The sequence below is a fragment of the Platalea leucorodia genome, assembly GCF_965183815.1.
Source record: "Platalea leucorodia genome assembly, chromosome: 16".
Taxonomy (NCBI): Eukaryota; Metazoa; Chordata; class Aves; order Pelecaniformes; family Threskiornithidae; genus Platalea; species Platalea leucorodia.
The window spans coordinates 11,440,465-11,462,212 of record NC_138838.1 but is presented as its reverse complement, the minus strand read 5'-3'; the positions used below and the strand labels follow the sequence as shown (position 1 = coordinate 11,462,212).

At 44.5% G+C, this 21,748-nt stretch overlaps 2 protein-coding genes across 6 annotated transcripts in view; both read right to left on the bottom strand.

Moving 5' to 3' along the window:
* Positions 1-16: 16 nt before the first annotated feature.
* TMEM97 (transmembrane protein 97) lies at positions 17-2,841 on the bottom strand. The gene is made up of 3 exons (XM_082328267.1): positions 2,544-2,841; positions 799-943; positions 17-268 (listed from the first exon to the last, which is right to left on the bottom strand). The coding sequence occupies exons 1-3, from the start codon at positions 2,661-2,663 to the stop codon at positions 18-20; spliced, it is 516 nt and encodes a 171-aa protein (XP_082184393.1). The 5' UTR covers positions 2,664-2,841; the 3' UTR covers position 17.
* Positions 2,842-4,784: 1,943 nt separating this feature from the next.
* Positions 4,785-21,748, bottom strand: part of NLK (nemo like kinase) — a 66,058-nt gene continuing 49,094 nt past the window's right edge. For 2 of the 5 annotated variants that reach the window (XM_082328263.1, XM_082328262.1), the window contains exons 7-12: positions 21,184-21,393; positions 16,386-16,487; positions 11,188-11,274; positions 9,238-9,436; positions 7,394-7,487; positions 4,786-6,833 (exon numbers count right to left, since the gene is read on the bottom strand). In XM_082328263.1, coding sequence (XP_082184389.1) covers positions 6,779-6,833; positions 7,394-7,487; positions 9,238-9,436; positions 11,188-11,274; positions 16,386-16,487; positions 21,184-21,393 — 747 coding nt within the window. In that variant the 3' untranslated portion in view covers positions 4,786-6,778. Of the gene's footprint in view, positions 6,834-7,387; positions 7,488-9,237; positions 9,437-11,187; positions 11,275-16,385; positions 16,488-21,183; positions 21,394-21,748 lie in introns of all 5 variants that reach the window. The other 3 variants (XM_082328264.1, XM_082328265.1, XM_082328266.1) reach the window with 3 other exon arrangements.

Here is a 21,748-nt window from a genome sequence, read left to right as displayed (position 1 = left end):
ACGACGGTCACAGGCGACTACTTCCTTTTCCTTTTCTCCGCGTGGTTGTAGTGGGGGTTGTAGAGCATGGTGAACAGAATCAGAAGTGGTATCAGCAGGAATGGCATATATACAGACAGCAGAATTAGGCGCTCGCGTTGTGTCTGAGGTCCCGAATGCTCAGACTTGGAGAAATCGTGGAACAGTACATGCGCGAGGATGGCAAACAACGTTGTGGCTACGTGGGTGGAGTAGATAATTGCAGGAGTCCTTATCCATTTGCAGCCACCTGTATAGAAGCAAAAAGGAAACAATACCTAAGAATTTTGAAGCAAGCAGAATTCAGCTGCTTTTAAATTAACGGGAGGTTAACTGCCGTGTCTCTGACGGGATGAGCCAGAAGCCGTATTACATAGGTAGCAGAAAAAAACAGGTACTAGGAGCAACCCAGGGAAATTATCGACCTTTATGGAAGTGTGGAACGATGGTACGATCGTGACAGTTTTGAAGTAACAAAACGAGTCCACAGGCTTGGCCCAGAACTTCGGCAGCGTGCCAGATGTCAGATGCTGATGCTGGTTACGTGTAAACGGCCGCAGTGGGAAAGGGCCTACAGTCACGGGGTTTGGCTCTGCCAGGCCCGATTCGGTGCTGCTTTCTCAGAGAAAAGTTGCCAAGAAAACAGCACAGCACTCCACCCCCCCGGTACATCCCTATTGTTGCTTAAGACTGACAAATAAACTTTCTCTGCTGTACAGAGAGCAAGCGTTACGCAGAAATGCCGCACAGGACATGTTCTTACCCGTGTTTCGTACCCACCTTTTAAGAAGGCGTATGCTGCGATGGGGAAGAAAGGCATTTGTAAGAAGGCTTCGCAATATATAAACGCCTTAAACCACTCCGGGGGCTGGAGCATCATGGGGTCTCTGAAGGTGGCCGCATACCACTCTAACCACGCTGTCAGCTTCAGAGGAAGAACAAAACAACAGCTGAATACCCTGAGCGTCAGCGCAACGGGGGAAATCGTGACCCTCATCTGGCGGGCAGATGAAGCCGTCATTGCAGTGCGAAAATCAGGCGATCTCATCGTGCTACACACGCCTTCATGCTGCAATTCGGTTCTAACAGGGACGACATTTCTGAAGTCTTTAAAGCGATGAACCATTGCCGTTACGCATATATTAACTTTGCACTACAGGCAATTTTAGGACTACTACAGAATTAAGCGCAGCTTTCCAAAAACCATTTCTGAAATGTCATTTCTTACCAGACAAAACCCAAACGACAAAAGACCTGCACCTCGGCCTTAGTGGGCATTGAAGAACTCTTGTATTTCCCCCTTTCTGACCCTCCTATTGCCAGCGGAGGTGGGCTCGATCTTGCGAACGCCTTTAGGCGCTGGCCCTGTCTGAGCAGGAGGTGCGACCCCGGCCAGGAGGAGTCTGGGGCCTCCTCCGTCAGCGAGCGCAGCGTCAGATCCCGCGGCTCGCGGCGTTCGATCCCGCGGCTCGCGGCTGCCTGCTGCTGCGCGAGGTAAGGATTTTGGCTTAGCGAGTTGCAATTAGTTTCCATGACAGAAATGTAAACTCCAGCGTGGCTTTAGGGCGGACTTTGAACGGAGAGATAGGTGTTGAGGTTTGGTAGTTAACTATTAATTAAAAACGGTTTCTGTAGTGAAGTAATTCTGCAGGCACTTCTAATGGCAAAATCAAATTCACTAATTGTGAAGCTCGGATAGGAAGTTACGGCTGATCCCATCCTGTTGACGAGAGTTGAACTGATTGTCCTCTATCCAACTATTATTTAATTGACTTTATTATGTTGATTGTCTTCTATAAGCTTATTCAAAACCCAGCAAACCAGAGAATTTTACTACTAAGCTTGCTTGCTAGCGCGCTGCTTCTGCAGTAGTAACAATTCGCTGTTAACGTTTTTGGCAGGAATACGAGCAAAAATGAGGATCGGAGAGCGACCGAGGCGGTGAGAGCCCAGGGCGCCGGCGCGGGACCCGACGGGAGGGCAGCGGGTTCGTTCCTACGCGCAGGGCTTCTGCTGGGCCGCTTCGCCTTCCTCGGCCCGCGAAGCGCCGCGCCGGGGGAACGACCGTCCGCTGCCTCCGGTCACCGGGACTCGGCTCGCGTGCCCCGAACGCGGGCGTTGGAACGGGGAGGAGCAGCCCGCGTACATCGGCGTTATAAATTTTAAAAAAATCGGTCACAGCCGCTGAAGGTGCTGATGAACGATCGCGTTTACCTCCTCCCCAAATGAATGACTCGACTGAAAATACAGCGCATCACGTAGGTAGCAAGTATTGAGTTATTTTTAAACGCTATTTCATTTTAGGAAATCTACCGCATTTTGTTCTCCCCCCTTACGTCTCTACGTGCTAGATTTTGTAAAAAAAAAAAGAAAAAAAAAGAAAAACCGCCACGCGATCCATTCAGGCCAGGCTCCGCGCACCTTGGCTTCTCTTCAAAACCCTTGCAGCGAGCAAGGCCCCGGGCCCCGGCCCCGGCCCCAACCCCCGGCCCCCGGCCCCAACCCCGGCCCCGGCCCCCACTCACGGCCGGCGGGCGGAGGCCGGCGGGCAGCAGCGGCTGGAGGTCGATGAGCAGCGTGAGGGGGAGGTGGGTGAGGAAGTAGAGGGCGAAGAGCCGCTCCCGCCAGCGCGGAGCCGCCGCCATCGCCGCGCCCTCCCCGCGCGCCGAGCCGCGCCCCGCGCCCCGCCCACCGCCCCGGGCCCCGCCCACAGCCCCGCCCCGCGCGGCTGGCAGCGCCCCCGCCCAGGAGGAGGAGGAGGAGGAGGAGGAGGAGGAGGAAGGGGGGAGCCCGGGCCGCCCCCCTGCATCGCTTCAGCCCCAGCCCCAGCCCCGCCGCTGCCTCCTTCCTGCCCCGGCCCGGCCCCGCGCAGCAGCCAGGAAAAAGCCGCGCCGGCAGCTCCCGGCCAGCCGCCCCCGGCGGGCCCGGCTGCCCGCTGCAAATGGTGAAGCTCCGAGATTTAAAGATGGGCTTTCCCTCTTCATTCCTGGGGAAAAGCCGATTTCTTTACCCGTACTAACGTGCTTCCAGTGAGGAGCCACCCCGCACCCCCAGAGCTCGGCCCGTCAGCGCAGCGAGTCGCAGCAGCGCCCGGTAACGCAGCGGGGGCGACGCCAGCCGTCACCGCGCACAGCGGTACAGGCAGCTTACGGACCCGATCGGCCGGGATGCCAGTTTCCCCCGTTTATCGATGTCACAAACAGGTTTAAAGTAACCATACCTGAGCGGGATTACAGAAGTACAGCGGACAGAGTTTTCCATCAAGTTAGATGCGACAGAAGAATTTTAAAAAGTTACAAAGACCAAACAGTTCAAGGATCTCGAGATACTCCGTTACTAAAACAAGTAAAGGCTAAAAAAGATGATTAGAAAAATTGCTACCCAGTAAATAGTAAAAGCGCCTGTTCGGTCTGGTGAGCATCCGTACACCCCAGCAGGCCGAGCAGCGAAGTCCCACGCGCGCCCCTGACGCGTCGTAAATGAAGTGATTTGAATCAGTCGCTGACATTTCACCGCACATCAGGACACGGATTTCAGCAGCTTCCTTTTCCGTAGCTGATCTCGTTCAGCGCCTCTGCATCACCGTCCGGACGCGCGCACACGGGGATCAGGCCTTCGGGCGGCTGGGTGGGCCTTCCACAATTGGTGAATAATTTCCAAGTTATTCTTTGCACTCGCTATTTCTGTACTCCTCTCAAGGCACAATTATTACAAGGAGATGCAGAAGCTTAAAACTTACAATTACAATCCGTAATTCATTCAACATTGGTATCAACAAAGCTTAAAACCGATTAAAACGCAACTCTGAAAACCGCAAGCCAGATTTTAACCTCATTGGGAAAGAAAGCAGCTCTCTTGCTGACCTCACCTTTGGATCACGGTGTATACGCGCGTGCGTTCACTTCAGAAACAGCTCCGTCAGAGGCAGCGCCGAAGAGGTCTCACTTTCACTGTAACTGATTCACGGTAAACACGTCAAATGCAGCTGAGGCTACAGAAGACATTACCGTAATTGGGTTTTGTACCTATTTGCACCCCAATTTCGGTTACGCGTTTGTGCCCATCTCCGTCACTCATCCCGCGCAGCGCCTTGCCCCCGCTCGCATGAAGACGCGCCGAAAGGTAAACGTCCCAACGACATTTGATTCTTTTCAAGTCTCTGAAGGAGATGAGCCCAGGGACCTCGAGCAATCGGCTCCCCAAACCCCAGTGACGCGCAGAGCGGTCTCCGCCGGTTGTGTCGTTCCGCGCTCCTGCCCCGACAGAGCCGGGTGTCGGAATGCGAAGGCCCGGCGAGTCACGCGCCCGCTTGTGCCGCAGGCTCACGCCGAAGGCGACTCGACCGAGCGGACCGAGGAAGAACGGCAGGGAACGAACGGCAGCCACTTCAGCAACAGACAACCAGGACGCGGTAACGGCACCACCGCCACCGGTTCCAAACCGCGTTCAGACTTAGCTCCTACCGGCGCGGAGAATTAAGCGGAGGTTTGAGGAAGAGGCCTGTACGCGAGTCACCAGCAGGATCGGGCCAGCCCTGGGAAGAGAGCACGTGCTAGAAGGCTGATCCGTTTTATCAGTTTATTTCTTGTGAGGTCCGGGGGCTTGAACTCCACGGTTCAATTTGTTTGCTCTTTAAAAAGGCCGCACCGATAAAACACGAACATTTTCAGTCGCATTCGGCCACGCCGCCGCGCGGTGGCTTCCTTGCATCAGGACTACAGAAAACAACGAACGGAACCAACGTGAACTTTGCAAACCAAGTAAAACCCGTCCTTGGCTGGACGCCCGTCAGCCTCCCCATAAAGTGCAGGTCAAGCGCTCGTTTTGATTGAATCGGCAAGTTCTGCCTTTATCCAGGATCAAGCTCAAAGAGTAAATGAATACTTTGTTTAAGAATTCATACGTATGCGCACATATATGCACCTACGTGTGTGCGCGTGCGAGTAAAAATCAAAACCACGGCCAAAACAAGATGTTATAAACTCTTTTTACTTGTATTCTTTCAGACAGCATTTAGTCAAGATTGTAACAACTTATTCTTAAATAAAGGTGGGAGATCAGACAGGAAATAAAGATAACACCGCTGCTTTTTCAAATGTCACATTTAATGTTTTCACCACCGTACTTCAAATCTACATTTTACAAAGTGACCAGCAAGTGTGCCACATTAACTGACCAACCTCTGAGATTTTACCTTTCATACCAGTGTCTTCTTGGGCTCTTTCAGTTCAACACGTTTCTCATTCAAGTGAATTGAAATGCTTCAGTTGGTTTTATTCTCAGGAGCCTCATCAAAAACAAAGATATTGCACCATCTTTGTTCAGTTATTCAATGTTTGTCTCTTTCACAGCAAATAATTACTTCATTGAAGTTAAAACTTCCAAACATAACTTACTAATAGTCTCCAATTTCAGCTCAGATCACTCTTGTTGAAAATACTCTGCTAAATACAGATAACTTACAATAACTTTAACAGTTAATTGTCCATAACAAACACCACGGTTTTTCTCCAGACCAATGCTCAAATTTTAAGACCACCCTTTAGTATTTCTTTGTACAGGTGAAAAACAGTCTTCAATTTTCTAGTCTTGTTTTAAATATAAAAGTTGGAAGGGACATTCAAGTTTCAAGTCTCCACACTGAACTTAAAAAAAAAAAAAAAAAAAAATCATGTGGAGGTAAACAAACCAAGTTGTATACTCCAGGAGGTAGAGGCCTTCAATTTGTGTTCATATATACATATGCACAGAATTCAGTGTTCCAACAGAAAAAGAATTAGCCAAAAAGTAATAAAAGTTATTTACTACTGTGACATTTCAAGACTTCCACAGCTTCGCCTAAAGACACGAACACAATTAACGTAATTCCCTATGTGCTTTTTTTTTTTTCCTTTTCTTTGTTTTTTTTTCTTTTTTTTCTCTCAACTGTCCAGTGCAGGAAAAAGTTCTCACAAAATTTCACAGACCTAAAATGTGCAAGCTAGTTTCTCTCTATACAGCAATGATGTCAGGGATCTCTGAAATTAGCCCATAAATGGAATTATTTACACACATAGAAGATGCATGCTGGGGGGTTTTATGTAAGAAAGAGCAGAAAAACTTCTAATAAAAATAGATTAAATATATATATATATTTATACTGGGTAAGGAAACAGAAGTTTAGTCTCTCCTAGTCACAAACTCATTCTCTCTACTCACAACATTTGATTTTAGAACAGCACACATCACCATCACAGCTCTAGTGAGAAGCTATTTATAGGGTTCGATCGTCGGGCACCGCGCCCGCTCACCGCGGTCACCGGCGCCCGACGTGACTTCATGATTGGTCGCAGTCAAGTTTTCTGTATTCCTTAGTTTTAGAAAACCCCAAATCTTCAGGAATGGCTCAATATCAAAATGTACGTCTATCTTTTTGTACAATCTCACTTCAATAAAAAAAAAGGAAAAAAGAAAAAAGAAAAAAACCTCCCCAAATTTGGTTCGATTCTGTTTGTTCTGAGCTGAGCCATCACAGCTGCACTAGAATTCATAAAACACGTGCAACTCTGGGTAAAATATTTTCTTCTAAAAGCACAACCACTTTACAAGATTAAAAGTCTAGTACATTTCTAAATATTATTCATATTGTACAAGTAGTGGTTGTTAATTTAAAACTTCATTAGTAAAATTACAGTACAAGCATGATTAACCTCCAGAATTGCAAATCCCAGACTCCAGTGGAAAGCTACATTACATCTTCAGTAGTATCTTATCTTCCACTTCACTCCCAAACCAGTGGAGATGGCGGCATCTCAGACGGTTGAGCGACCGTGGAACTGGAAGGCAGGCGACACAGAAAATCAGTGTTCATTTGCAATAGCCCATGGACAAGAAAGCTAATGCTCACCCATTAAACATTTCACGGAAAACAAAAAATCCCCACCCAACCCAACCCAACCCAACCCAACCCAGCCCAGCCCAGCCCAGCACGCTCCTGCACCGACAGCAACACCGCCGACAACGGACAAGTCGCTGTACTTGATCTCCTGACGGCTTAACGGTTCTTCAGCTATCGGTCATTAATTTTAATGGTTTTTCCAGTGCAATTCTACAATCGGAATTCAACTCGTCGATCTTTCAATTCTAATTTTTAGTCTGACTGCTGTACTTCGACGCAAAAATATTACTCAAAAAACTTTTGCACATTTTACTGAAATTCTAGAAGAATCCGTAAAAGTATTTTTAAGATGCAACCGTACGCGCCCTTAGGGTATTCTTTTGCAGGAGTTATCTACGGGCCTCTCAGAAAACTTAAAACATAAAAACATTTTGGCTGTGTGAATTCTGCACTACTAATAAATGGGAATTAATATCAGATGTGATTACATACAGTTACCTAATAAAGCTCTTAAAAGCAGCAGACTGAGGGTTGATGCAGAGAGGCACTCTGTTTCCTTTCTGCTGTTCCAAAATGAACTGATGAATTATTTCTGTGCATAGGAGAGAAATAAAAAACACCACAGCGTTAACACTTTTTGCTTCAGTAAAATGCAACGTAGAGTGGAGGAAAACGCAGCTGCCTTCGCTGAAAGCACACGTCAGCAAGGATAACAACTCCAGCTTTCCTCCATCGAATCTGCTGCCGTGCCTCAGAGCCTCAATTCACACCGAACTCTTACACGCGCACTGAAATAAATGGATATAAAATAAACCCCGAATCGCCACCGTAATACTGAACTGGTGATAACCAGTTATAGATTAAATCCCAGTTTTAGGGTCTCACTTTTTGAAAAACAAAGAATTCTCAACTTGAACTTGATTTGCAAATACCAAGAACACGGTTCTGTTACTCGGTCCGGTTTCATTCATGAATTCAGTCACCGCCGCCAAGCGCAAAACTGCCACTTGAGACGATTAAAACAAAAAAAGTAAATTTTCATAAGGCACGAGGAACTCTGCGCCCAGTTGCCAGACAAAACATCTCCTCATACACACGCGTGCAGACACACACCCCGAAGAACAGGGCCTGGCAGGTCTGGCAATGCTGGCAGCAGCAGCGCTGGTTGCCAGCGCGGAGCGGCACGGGCCCCGCCGGCGCGTCGGAGGCGACGGGCTGGAAGCTCCCTTGCTGCCAGCAAACTTTAAAGGCGGCTTTGAGAACAACGGATTTCAGGGAAGACAGCGGATCTGCGTACAGCTCTGAAAAGCGATGGCCAAAGAGAGGAGGGAAATGGAAAGAATAACGGGATAAAAAGAAAACAACGTGACGTGAACTTGGAGGAAGTAAAAATGTGAATTCCAGAATTGCAAGTTCAGGATATATCCGAAATAAGTCACGTTATCATGGCAACATCGTGGCGTATTTTTGTCCCAAATGACCGAATTGTTTGTTAGAAACTGCTGAGGTAACACATTTCTTCCCCCTGAGTTATCTGAGCTGCCACCACATCCCCACTGCTGCTCCTCATACCACGCTGCCCTGGTAAAAGGACTGCTTTCCCGATCGGATCTGATTTCAAAAGAAACAAAGTCTGGTTTATGGCTTGTTTGCTACGATGGAATCGGACTTCAAATCTCCAGTGCCACAAAGCAACCGCTGGCGCTCAGCGGCCATCTGCAGCAGTTTCCTCCCCCAGGCACCGGGATCGATTTTCCTCCTGCCAGCACGCCACGACCCAGAGCGCATCCGCCGCCTCCCCGCCGGAACCACGGCGCGGCACCAGCGCCGGAGCCTACGGCAGCGGCTGCTGTCAAGGCCCTCGACACGGGCACCTCCGTGCCAGCAGGCTGTGATGGATGAGAGGAAACGGAGCAGGGGAACTCCGGGATCCCTCAGCTTGGGTTACTTGCTGATGCTGAGCCTTTCTGCAGGACGGCTATCAGGATAACACCTCCCGCCCCGAAAAGGCAACAGCGGCGATTTCCCTTTCCCCCGGGGCAATCCTTCCGCAGAAGAGTGGCATGGGGAGCACCGACATCAGAGAAGAACACTATTAAGGTCTGAAACCAATAGACTTCTGCACGTCAGCTAACACGAGCGATATATTATGCCAGAACATTTACAAGCAGTTCTGTTCTTTTAGTGAAAAGAAATTATTTCCAGTATCTACTATGGAAAAATACCTAAAAGAAAAAACCAGCTGGGTTAGTACATGCATCCAGGTCGCACAGCCGAACTACACCCTGCTTAAGGATGGAGCAGGAAGCTAAACGCAGATGCAGCAGTTAATTCCTACTCACCTTTAACCTGCCGGACAGAACTGAGGTTCTTTTCAAAAGTGTCGTCAAATTTGGGATTAGTGATGGGTTCAAAATCACTAGTATAAACTCTTCCAGTAGATGTGGAAAAACAACATTTACACATACAAGTGTGGTATCGCAACCGCCCTTCATCAAGATACGGGTGAGCTAAGGCATCCTTAGCAGATATTCTTTTGGACTGAAATATTGCATTTAAAGGGGAGAAGAAAAAAAAAAAAAAAAAGAGTTAGGATATTTTCAGCGGTATTGACAGTCTAAAGAACACTTATGCATCAATTCACTCTAAATTGTTTTATACACGCCTAATACGTTCGAAGGATGAGTTCAGGTCAGAAACTGGTTTAGATCTGCAAACGCTGCCACTAGGGGGAAGATTTTACTTAAAAACAAGCAGCGCGGCTAAGATGACGCTGACCTTTCTGTGCTATAGCTAATGATAGAAAATGCTGCTACCACGATTTTTAGAAATATATTTTTCAATAATTACTTTCTCCAGATAACCTTAAAATTACGACTCCTGCAATAAATCAAAATAAGCCCAACGAATTTAAGGTTAGCAAATACAGCATCTTGTAGGTCCACACTCTGCAAAACATTTTAATGCGTCCTTAAGTACATATTTAAAGTAAAACACAAGTTTAAGCCTCACTGCTAACAGAATAGTCCAGGATATGGCATCCGGAGTCCCGAGAAATACTTTGCTCCTCAAGTTCCAGAAAACAAGTGGTGAGGGAAGAACGTGCTCAGAGCAACGCTTTAAATTATAAAGTCTCCGTCCACATTACTGAGACCTTCTTTGTGCCGAACTCGGGCAAAGCCCGCGGTCTCTGGGTGTCCGACACCATCCCGTCAAAGGAGGAGACCACGCTCGGTTTCTAAAGAATTGCAGGCAGAAATGCTACCGCAAATTCAAGGTGTAATGGACTCTGTTGTCATAGGTGAATTAAAAAAACCAAACCACAAACAGAACAAAAGTTACTCGCTCAAAGTTACAGAGCAAAAGCAGTGGCAAAGCTTGAAGTACAACCCCACTGTCCCCATTCCCGGGGTATTTTTTAGGTGAAATTAAAATCACCTCTTCTGAAGGACTGTCCTGATTCTTTAAAAAAAACCAAACCCACACTGATTTAAATGTGATTTGGGAATAACAGCATTCTGAGTGTCGAGGGAGTTAGAAAGGGAAAAACTAAGTGTTTACATGGAAGTTATGATTTAACACTCCCATGTTTTTATTTAGTAAAGCGATCTTAAGGTTTACAAAACCAAAATCAAAGGTACTGCCTTCTGAGTACCTTCCCCATGACAAGCTCCCTCCTTTGCAGTTCAGTCAATTTGTCTATTTGTCATCTGAAATGTTAGGGATTTTCCTGTAAAGACGAAATAACTCAGATCATCGATTCAGGTATCAGATTTTCTAGTGACAATTTTGTATAGTAAACCCGAGAGATGGAATCCAAAATCCAGAGCAGCAAATTTTTATTAGAAAAACAGATGCTCAGTGGAAAAAAGATCCTGTTCCGTGACTGTGGATGCAGAAGGAATTTTGTGTGTGTTGCAAGACCATGAACACCCACGCGTCTCTAATTAGAACTGCATCAAAGTATCTGATGTTCTGCTACCTACACCTCGCTCGGAAAAGAGAGCATGATTCACGAACGCCCTCATCTTTCTCACTCTACCGTAGCTTTCTTCAAAAGACCACTAGATTTTAAACGCGAACCCCCCATTCCAGGGGGACATTAATTGACCGATTATGAGACACTTTTACGTCTTTTACAGACCCAAAAGTCCTGAAAAGCAACGTAGAAGGAAATCAGTTAAAGCAGCCCTTTACTTAAAATACTCATTTCAGTAGCAGACAATAAAAACTGTTAAAACAAAAAGTATTAGAAATAATTCTAAATTTGTAAATGTTTAAATCCCACTTACTGGATCAAAGACCAACATTCTGCAAAGGAGATGAACTGCTTCATGTGTAGCTTGACTGGAAAGCGTATACAGGACAGGAAGGGATGGCTGTAGGGGAAACGGGAGAAAGAGGAGTACAGAGAGTTGTCCCGTCAGATCCGTCAGCAAGAAAACTCGGTTACAGCACGCGTTATTTTATAGTTACCAAGGACAAACTTCTTGTTCAAAAGGGCATGCACTACCTAACGCTTTCCAACAAGACAATAATCACGATTACAAAACTCAGCAATTGTAACAGAGATCTAATTCATTATTTTTTTCCTTAGTTCAGATGTAATCCCTGGACAAACCTATATTTTATTTATTTATTTTTCTATACAGACACCACTTTAAGCTGTAGCTGCTCAGGGGTTTGATTAACCACAGCATTTCCAGTATTTCATTTTTCTGATCTCAATCACTGCCAAATAATGGATTATTTTGCTTTCTCTTGCCCAGGCGATCCATATCTAACTGGCAGTGACATCTCGCACAATTAAAATGACCTTCAGGCGTACAGCACTTTACATGGAGATAAATAGGCCAACGAGCAGGGCTGGAAGGACGGGGAGGGGAAGGGGGTTCAGGGAACCCCCCCGTGTTTTATAGGGCGGCGCTCGGGGCATGAACCGCACGGGTGAAAGAAAGCCAGACCACGGCAGGAGCTGGCGGCAGCGGCGCGATTCTCGCTCCGGCTAGCCCCACAAAAGCCAGCCCTGCAGATCATTTTCCTCCTCTATCTCCTCGTTTTGCTCACACTCGCAAGCACGACAGCCCGCCCCTTCCGAAAGCTCCCAGTTCCAGCTGAGAGTGAAAAACCTTTGTGGTACAAATACCCTAAGTAAAGACAGATTTTAAGGACTGGGGACACCCAGCCCTTTCCGGGCACGCGAGCACGTACCCTTCCCTACAGCCCGGATCGGAGGGGAGCGCGGATCGCCCGCAGCGCGGGCGGCAGGGCGCCGGGGTTACGCAGCTGTGGGTGTGCAGACAACCGCTCCTCCAGCCTCCGCAACGCCGCCGGGCCCTGCCGCTCCAACAAGCGGATAAGGTTTGAACGGGATTTTACTCAACGTATAAAGTTGCCATTTGGCAGCTTTTGACCGCACGTACTCTCTAGCCCGAAAGTCTCCTTTCACTCTGGAATTAAAGGTTAACACTAAGGTAGCAAAATGCGAAGACAACCCCTGTCCCCCCGTTCCGAACGCCTGGGAAGAAGTGCTGCCTGAAGCTGCCCAAAATGAAAAAAAATAACCAACAGTAACGTTCATGTTCTATGCCAGTCATTTGAAAGCATGAGCTATATCCTAGACTCGCTGGAACCAGCTTCAAAGATATTTGTTTTTAAAGCCACAACAATCTAAGTTTCCAAACCCAAGTAAAATATTTTCCTCCTCAATTGCCATTATTCCTATTCCTATTTAGCTGAAAGAAGGGCAGCGCAGTGCGCTACGGTTAGTCTTCAAAGTAAATCAGGTGTTGCAAAACAAGCGAACAGTCACTCCTCCGAAGTGAAGGGGGGGAGTAAGGTGGGGGAAAGGAAGTCTCAATCTTCACACTTAGGAGAAAGCAAAACGACAAAACCTATTGGAAAAAGAAACCAAAACCCCAACCAAAGAACGAAAGAACCCCACAGATATCAGGCCAGGCGCTGCCGCAAAGAAAATGTCTGCTATGGAGCGTGTTACTTCCCAGTCCGACACTCCTAAAATTTCCTTTTTTTTAATAAAGGAAATAAACCATCGCATCCACGCGCAGCCGCGCACCCCCACCTTTGTGTTCTCCCCGTGAAAATTCAAATTGCATTCCTATTAGCTAGTGAATGCAGGTGTTGGGAAGAGCCATTAAGGCAGAAAGAACTACACAGAGTGCTTCACTAGCGCCCATGATTAATTACTATTGAGATGTGGGAAGAACATACTAGGCCGCTGACAGAAATGACTAAAACATTCTGCCTAAAATATAACAAATCAATTGAAAGCTAGCTAGCCTATCTTTGGGACAGTATTCACTGACAAACTTTGCATGGATCCACAGGATTTCCAGAACTGCATTAACTCTACACAGACTTTAACAGGTATGCGATGCGAATAATTGGCAGGCATCTGTTGCTTCTACCTGTTTAGCAAAGCAAACGAATAGAAATGATTTAGTTGCTGTAAATTTGTCAGTATATATAAGAACTACACCTCCACAGTGACCTCGTTCTACGCTAACCCTGAACTACCAAACGCAGCACTCGGCACTTCTCAGCCTTAGTTTAAGTGCAGTCTATAGGATACAAAGCTATAGTATGTGGTAGCTTCATATGAGTTTTCTAATTAATAAGGCCCATCTACACAAAAAAGCACTGTCATCCAAGCACTGTGATTAAGTAGGTTTCATCCATATACTGGGGCAGAAAAATACGATTACATTCCTTACTTATGGAAGCTGTTGCATCCAATACAAATGAAGGATGCCCTTTTTTTTGCTACGCTGATGCCCCTTGTCTGCAGCTCGCCTGCCGCTCCAAGAGCATCTGGTTATACGCAGCTTTTGGGGTCGGCGTTTTCTGGGCAAACTGCAGTCGAGTCCACAGCTAGAGATCAGAAAGAGTCCTGACAAGCGTATTAGCAAGAGCAGAAGAAACTGGTAAAAACTCAATTGCTGTAAGATTGGATTCCCAGGGAATCAACGGTCAGGTCTTTTAGCGAGCGAGGTGCACGAGGCCGGATCTCTCTCGCCCGTAACCGAGAGCGCCGGGAGCGCGAGAGGGAGGGAGTGAACTCCAACACATTTTACTTTTAGAAGCGGGTCAGCACACGACTGCCAGCGAGGCCCGAACGGCTGCGAATGGTACGCTGCGCTCGGGGAGGAGACGCTCTGCCCAGGGCTGCCAGTGAAGCGACTTCATCGAGTCACTTAATTGTAGTTGGAAGGAAAATTTTTTAAATACAAAACTGGCAAAGAAGGCTACATAGTATGTAAATTTTCATTATGCCAACATACAGCGGGGTAGTTCTTTTTTTAATCAGAAACTTCATGCATTAATCTATTTTTACATAAAGCAGCAAAACGCTTTACCCCTTAACTCCTACTATGCTCACCTACATTGATTAAAAATAGTTTGTGCGACAAAGTAATCACCAGTTTCTAGCTTGGTTTTCTCTCCTTATTAATCTAATTAAGAAACTGGTAACATTTAGCTATTTATAACCAGCAAAATCTCCATTTTAAAAGATGAAAAGCCATGAATTTGCATTCAAACGTAACGTGTGCTTGCAGTTGAAAACAGAGAAAGGTCGTTAAAGAAATCAGCTCGATGCACTCTAACCCCCTGTTTCCAAGCTGGAAATGAGCACGCCGGCCCCAGAGACTGCTCAGCTTCCATGAAAAATGAATGTTTTCCTCAACGGACACAGAACTTGCTTGCTTATAGCTCCTTTCCTATGACTTAGTGGCTATAAGACATCAAATCTGTATTGGAAACATTTGATACCATTTCACCTCACTTGCTTTTTAGCGTTCCCCTCCTTCAACGGGTCAAGAGACACGGAGTTTCAGAGGCTCGTACAAGAATAGCCTTAGCACTGGGATTAGAAAATCAGAAGGCATTCTTGTACCCACTTCAGTTCTGGATAAAACATCCTGGTTTAACAAACTGAACAAGGCTAAGAAATACATTCCGGAGTTCTTGCTTACTACTACCAAGAGCACAACCATTGCGCTTTGGAAACGTCAAGCGATTATCAATTATCAGAATTTAAAAACAATGTATTCTATAAAGTATCCGGATGTATTTGTATACTGTTACATATTTATATATGTGTGTGTGTGTGTATATTGTCCCAGCTTCAATCACTACACAACTTTTTTTTTTTAAAAAACATCTCAAACCTTGAAAGTGCAGGACTATATGCCTAAAAGTTACAACTCTTCTAGCACGTGATAGCAAAAAAAATAGACTTGATTTGTTTTAAAACTGGTAGAGAAAGTCTTACGGAAATCCTCCTATTATTAATGTTAAAAGAAAAAAAAAAACCTGTCATAAAATGGAATAGAGACAACTTGATGTAGTGAATCAAAAGTGCCAAGGAGGCAGAACTCCCACATGTTAATAATATAGCAGCATATATATTCAATGCTCATTTCTATGGCAACTACTATTGTGGTGAGTAGACATTTGAGAAATTCAACATGCAGAAAATAAAGATGAAAACTTAACTACTGGAAAGATCTGATGTATTAACATGCACAGGTTATTAATTTTGTTAATTTTTACTATCTAACGATCATAACGACCACATTGGATGGACATACCGCTTTATTACTGCGCTACGGATCCCTGCACAAGCATTTCTTTCTATCTATTAACAGTATATTTCATTTGCCCTTTTTACTGTCCAGTCAGCATAATGACATCATCCTGCCTTTTTTCTCTGGCTTTTTGGGGTTTTTTTGGGGGTTTTTTTGGGGGGTGGGGTGTTTTGTTGTTGTTGTTGGTTTTTTTTTTTTACGTAACTTTTACTTCAGTTACGTTGAATGTTGTATCTCTGTCTTCAATACCTTGTTCAGCCTTTCCCGAAGTGCTCAGGTCACCGCACAGATGTGCGAGGGCCCCTTCGGTGACGAGCTGCTGGCCTGTTCTGTGTACAGATCTGGATAACGGGCGATTTCCACTTCTAACACTCTTGATCCTGTCAGTACAGGAGTCCCGCCGGGGCCTTCCAAACTATCCTATCAATTTTTATTTATGTCTCTTGCCAATATTATTGCTTAAATTTAACATCTTCATTCAAAATAGCTATCACAACACCGTCGCTTCAAAAAAGGAGACTTTCACCTGTATCATCAAGTCAAACAATACATACAAGGCAGAAGCCAGAAACACACTTTACTAGTGAAAAACCACCTTGGCTCAATAGCAGCATGAATACCTACCCCACTAACCCATGCCACTGCTACACCACAACCACCTCGCGTCAACTTAACCTGCTTTACATGCAGAGACAGCTCTGAGATTAAATACCCAAACAAAATATTTATGAACACGCATGCCATGAGAATTTAATCAAGATGTGAAACGCTGCGACGCTGCAGCAGCAGCATCCTGCGCGGAGGCCATCCTAACTGAGGAGCTCTGCCTGAAGGATTGCCTTGGCCAAGTGTACGAGCAGGCCAGCGATCTCCAGCTATACCTGTTTATGAGGACCCCTGAGTATATGTGCCTTGGCGCCTTCACACGCCGTCCTCATTGCTTCCAGCGACGGCGTTCCCAACAGGTCTGTGATCAAATCCAGCTGTAGGTATAGAACATATACATTTGACATCTTAGACATATATTAATGTATTTCACTATGATAGGAGATGCTTAAAGTAATGCAAATTACATTTAAGGTATGAATCAGTTCAAAACCACTATTTTACAGAGAGTTAATTACAAATATTAACATATACATTTAGCAGATAGCAAATAAAACCACTTGTCATTTCACTGAAAAAGCCCTAACAGAGGCCGATTTTCAAGTTTGGGAGCTTTTTTTGTTTACAGGTTTAGTAAAACATTTTATTGCAATTTAAAAGTCAATTTTACATCATTAAGAAAATTGTTAAGTACTGTTAATGGTGTGTTACTCATTCTAAAACCCAGATATTCTCCATTGAATGTCAGCATTGCATACCAATATACCACACAAAATTACCCCCCAAAACCAGGTCAACCACTACTTGACACAAAGTATTTTGCCATCAACAGGAATAAAACTATACAAAATGGGAAAAATCCCTCAGAACTACAGTACAAACATACTATATAAAAAATTCCAATAGATGAGAAAAATGAGTTTTAAAAAAAAAAAAAAAAAATCTGTCCAGCACCAGGGGAAGGAAAAGGAGCGGTGCTGGTTATGGGGAAAACAAAAGCTACCTAAAAAAGGGCAAAGATGATGCTGCATTTAAAACTGGTCTCAACTGTACATGAAATGACATTTCCTTCACCTGTGTCATTTTGGAAAGCAACAGACAAGCTTTCACCTTACTTCTACAAATGTGTGTGCATATACTCCTGCAGTGAATAAAAACAAACAAAAAAAACCCTGTATAAGTCAATAAAAAAACCCGTCTTGTCAGCGGTGAGATCAGCACCCTGGTTCCAAGCGCTCCCTTGTCACCACCATCCACCCGCGCTAACGAGCAACTGCAGAGCTCTCCTCCGGGAATAAACCCATTATCATCATTATACAGGCCTTGGATGCACGAAAATCACCCCGATGCTGGTACAACACTGGGAAATGGGATTGCTGCTTACACACCAAACCCTGTAACTCTCCAACTGGTGTGTTCTCTCCATCTTTGCCCCACTCTCCAGCAGACGCACTGGTCTGCCCAGTGCCTCGAGGTACGTGCAACGTCGTAACGTGGTACTGAGCACGCGTCCTCCCATTTGCCCTGGCACCGCGTGGCCAGGGCTAGCACAACCTCACGGAGGAGGGACAGCAACGTACCTGGGCTTGCGAGGAGATGGAAAACTAGACAGGAAAAAAAATCCTAAACCTTGAGGGTTTTAGATGTGGAAAATATATAATTGAGAAAGAGACACATGGAGCTGGCATAATAAAAGATCAATGTGTTTACAAAATAGAAAAAGTAATACAATAAATTATACCAGCGTATCAGGGAATGCAGACTGGATAAACACCTGTATTTTTCAGCCAGCTACTGCTGAAGCACACAGCAACGATACGTTAATATATGTTTATATCTATATATATAGATACGGATATAAATACACACACTTTATTCTAATGGTTACAAGAAAAAACACGGAAAACAATTTTCATAATGATCTCCTGAAAGTTCATGTTTAACATCTCTCAAGATACAAATTCTCTTGTCCTAGCCCATGCATTTCCAATACACTCACAGAAGAGTTTTGCTAAGAGGTCTGATTTCATTTATCTAGATGCGTGTCATCAGTCACTAAACATATTTTTCTGAAGTATTACAAAATATATTTTGAAATTTTAGTGTAAAAATAGAAAACAATATTACAAAACATTAATTCTGATTTCAACTGACCTCAGCTGCGTGAATTTCAAGTCTTTCGGGTACATACAATGAATCTACATGAGTATTTTCGGTCAGAAGAAGTGCACTTTCAAAGCTAACTGCTCAGCTGCTGCCACTGGGCTCCTTTGAGATAAGACTAACGGGGGGATGCATTTCATGAGAACATCTAAAGACATTTCATCTGCCAGTGGGCATCCAGCCTGCGCAACCCGGCCAGGGCCGCTCCAAAGCACACCTCCCCTCCGAGCCGTGGGACGTGGGGTGGCAGGTCCTCCGCACCCACGGCCTGGCTCTACAGGCGGTGCACCCTGCCGGTGCGCGCTCATGGCTCGAGTAAACATCGCTGGAGTCAGAAATACAACCCCGGCATCCAGCAACAAGCGTACCCGTGGTTGGGAAATCGATGCGTGAACCAGCAAGCCTCTCCTCCCTGCGTACACGCGTGCTGACGTTCTGCAACGCCAGAAGCGCAGCTTCGCGTACGTGCTACAGCTGACGGGACGTGGCTACGCTGGGCTGGCAGCTCCTGCCCGATTCTCCTTTCTTCCCGACACTCTGATCCTTCCGAATGGATTCTGCTTACTGTCTCAGGCATGTGACCAGTTATTTTTAATGAAGATTAAATAATAATCAGCAAAACCAGACTAGAGGAACTGGCTAACCAAGGAAGGTGGGTAAAACTTAGCACTCTGTAATCTGCCTGTTATAAAACTGCGTGCAGACTGGGCTCTAAAGCAAGCAGAGAAAGGCATTGGCTCCCACAGAGAGCCAGAAAGTCGGAGTTCACCCTTCCTGCACCACAGATGCAATAAAAGATAAAATTGGGTGTATTAACTGTTTCTGGACATAGAGCTAAAAATAACGTGTATTTGCACCTTTAAAAATGCATTTTTAAACAAAAATAGAAAGATCATATCATACAAAAATGCTAACTATTCTAAATAGTATCAGTAAAAAGCAAAAATACGAGGTGTTAGGAAATACTGTATTTGACAGTGTTTCTGATTATCTATGTCTCCGTATAGATTATCTCATTTCTTACTTTTGTAAGACATCCCACAAAATCCTTATCAAAAGTTAGCTATTGTAACTTGAGTAAGCAACTTAGATATATTCATCACTTTCAACATGATACTATCCAAAGTTTAAAACACCAGAATCACCAGTTCCAGTCTGGTTTATAATGCAAAGCTTTATTCACTTTCTTCATCACAGATTTGAGTTAAAAATTCCCATACGGTCAGTTTTAAAATGATCTCTTCCCTGGTTTTTCTACCAGGAAAACTTCAGCCTGATGATGGCTCTCCTGACATCAGAGAGTTGTTGCTGTCCTGGTTAACTCCACTGGGTGGATGGGATTTTGTGTATTTTTAGTGTACGGTCTACACTAAGGGGCACAGCGCAGGCGGGAGGAAAGACCACAGCGTTGACTAGCCCAAGGCACTTCTATAGGCTCTACCCACCTTTGAACAGTAGTGAACGTCTCAGAACATAACAGGGTGATGACCTCTCCAACCATGCTACTGCACAGGGATTATAAAAGATCTGGGAACTCTTACGTAACTTGATACAACTTTTCAATCAAATAAAGCGAACACCACCCAAAAAACCCCACCCCACAATGCCATGCTGGAGTTATCTGATGAATGTCCTTGCACTTGGTATTTCAAGAAGGCTAGCCAAGGCTATTAAATCACAGATATGTTTAGCTTCAGTGTAGCAACAGATCAAAGATTAGAAAAACAGGAGATCTTAAATATTTTTGAGACTGCAACAGAACAGCTGTCAATTTAACTAGTCATTCCGATGACATTACTGCTTTTCTCCTCTGCAGTCTCTTCACAAGGGTGAGAGGGAGGTGCGTTTTGGGAGGAGGTCTACTTTTTGTGATCATACAAGGTATCAGTGCTGTCTGGAATGACTAGCAAGTCCTTCCTTGGGAACACTACTGCGGTGACACGACAGGTACCACCAGGCAGGACACAGCATTGAAAAAAAATATATAGACAACAACATCTTAAACATACAAATGTTGAAAACAGCACGCTAATGCGAATGCCTCTCAAACCCGTGAAAATGCTATGTGCATAAACAAACAAGAAAAGCATAGAGTTTGGAATGTCACCTTTAACAAAAGTTTGGAATGTGTTTTTACTTCTTGTCAATCAATATATGTAATCTTACAATTTTAATGCTATTAGTTTCTCATCTATAGATGAAAACTAGCAACACTGAAGATAAACATTTTTATGTCAGCACATCTTGTTCCGTCTCTTAGATAGAAGTATAAATGCATCCACCCCTAATATCTTGCTGCAGACATTATTTCCTATCTACTGTAAAAATAGCATTCAAGATTATTAGAGATACATGTGCATGATATTAGCTCGCTTACTGTTGGAATGGTGACAAAGTATTCTGGTGCATCGCATGTTTTTATACCTAGCCACAGCTATACAACAGAAAAAAAATATTCAATACCGTCTTACACACTCGACTGTTACCAAAATGAAGCAGTCTGAGCAACACTACTAGTTGGCAGTTTAAGTAGTTCAAGTGCCAATACTGCATCTCCAGTTATATCTTGACAGAAAACTTACTACTTTCTCATATTAATTGTTACAAAAAGCTTGATCCCGGTTATATCACCTTTACCTTATCTCAATAAAATGCTGCAGCAGGCTTGGTACTGCAGCAGATTACAGGGGATTACAAAAAAATACACATTTCAAAAAGCTAATGTTAATAACCGCTGCTTTTAATACTGTCTGGAAGCTATAATTTCAGTGTTTCAGAGTAGCTTGGTTTTTTTGCCTGTGTGTAATCCAAGCAAAACAAAAGCAAGTTTGAGGTTCAAAATGCATCGGTATAACTGATTCCATGAAATTATGCAGTAGAAAAAATTTTTAAAGGGAAATTTAATTATACCTGCTGTATGGGACTCTGTGCCTGAAACAATATTCTTCGCCCAAGTAATTCTGCAAAGATACAGCCTACAGACCAGATGTCAATAGCATTGCTGTAGTGACGGCTGCCCATCAGGATTTCTGGAGCTCGGTAATACTGAGTGACAACTTCCTGAGTCATGTGACGAGATTCATCTAATTCTTCCACCCTGGCCAATCCAAAATCACAAATCTAAATTGAGAAGGTAAATAAAAAAATTAAAATAACCAAAACACTTAATGCATTTCAAATAGGTAACCTTCTGGTAATGAAGCAGGAAATTCCAAACCAGCATTTAAATAAATCAGATAATCTGCCGTAACTGCATAAGCAAAGGGAAAGGGGAATAGGAAGAAATTATGCTACCTTATTCCATATCCATTTAAACTTTCTACAATTTTATTTGAAATCACAGTGCATTTTTAGTTGGCATTATAATATTTATAATCTAAAAGATGAAAAAACTTTGCACTAAAAAAAAAGTACATACTGCCAACCTCTGGGTACAGAATATTTCATCCCAAACCAGATTTCATTTGTTCATGAT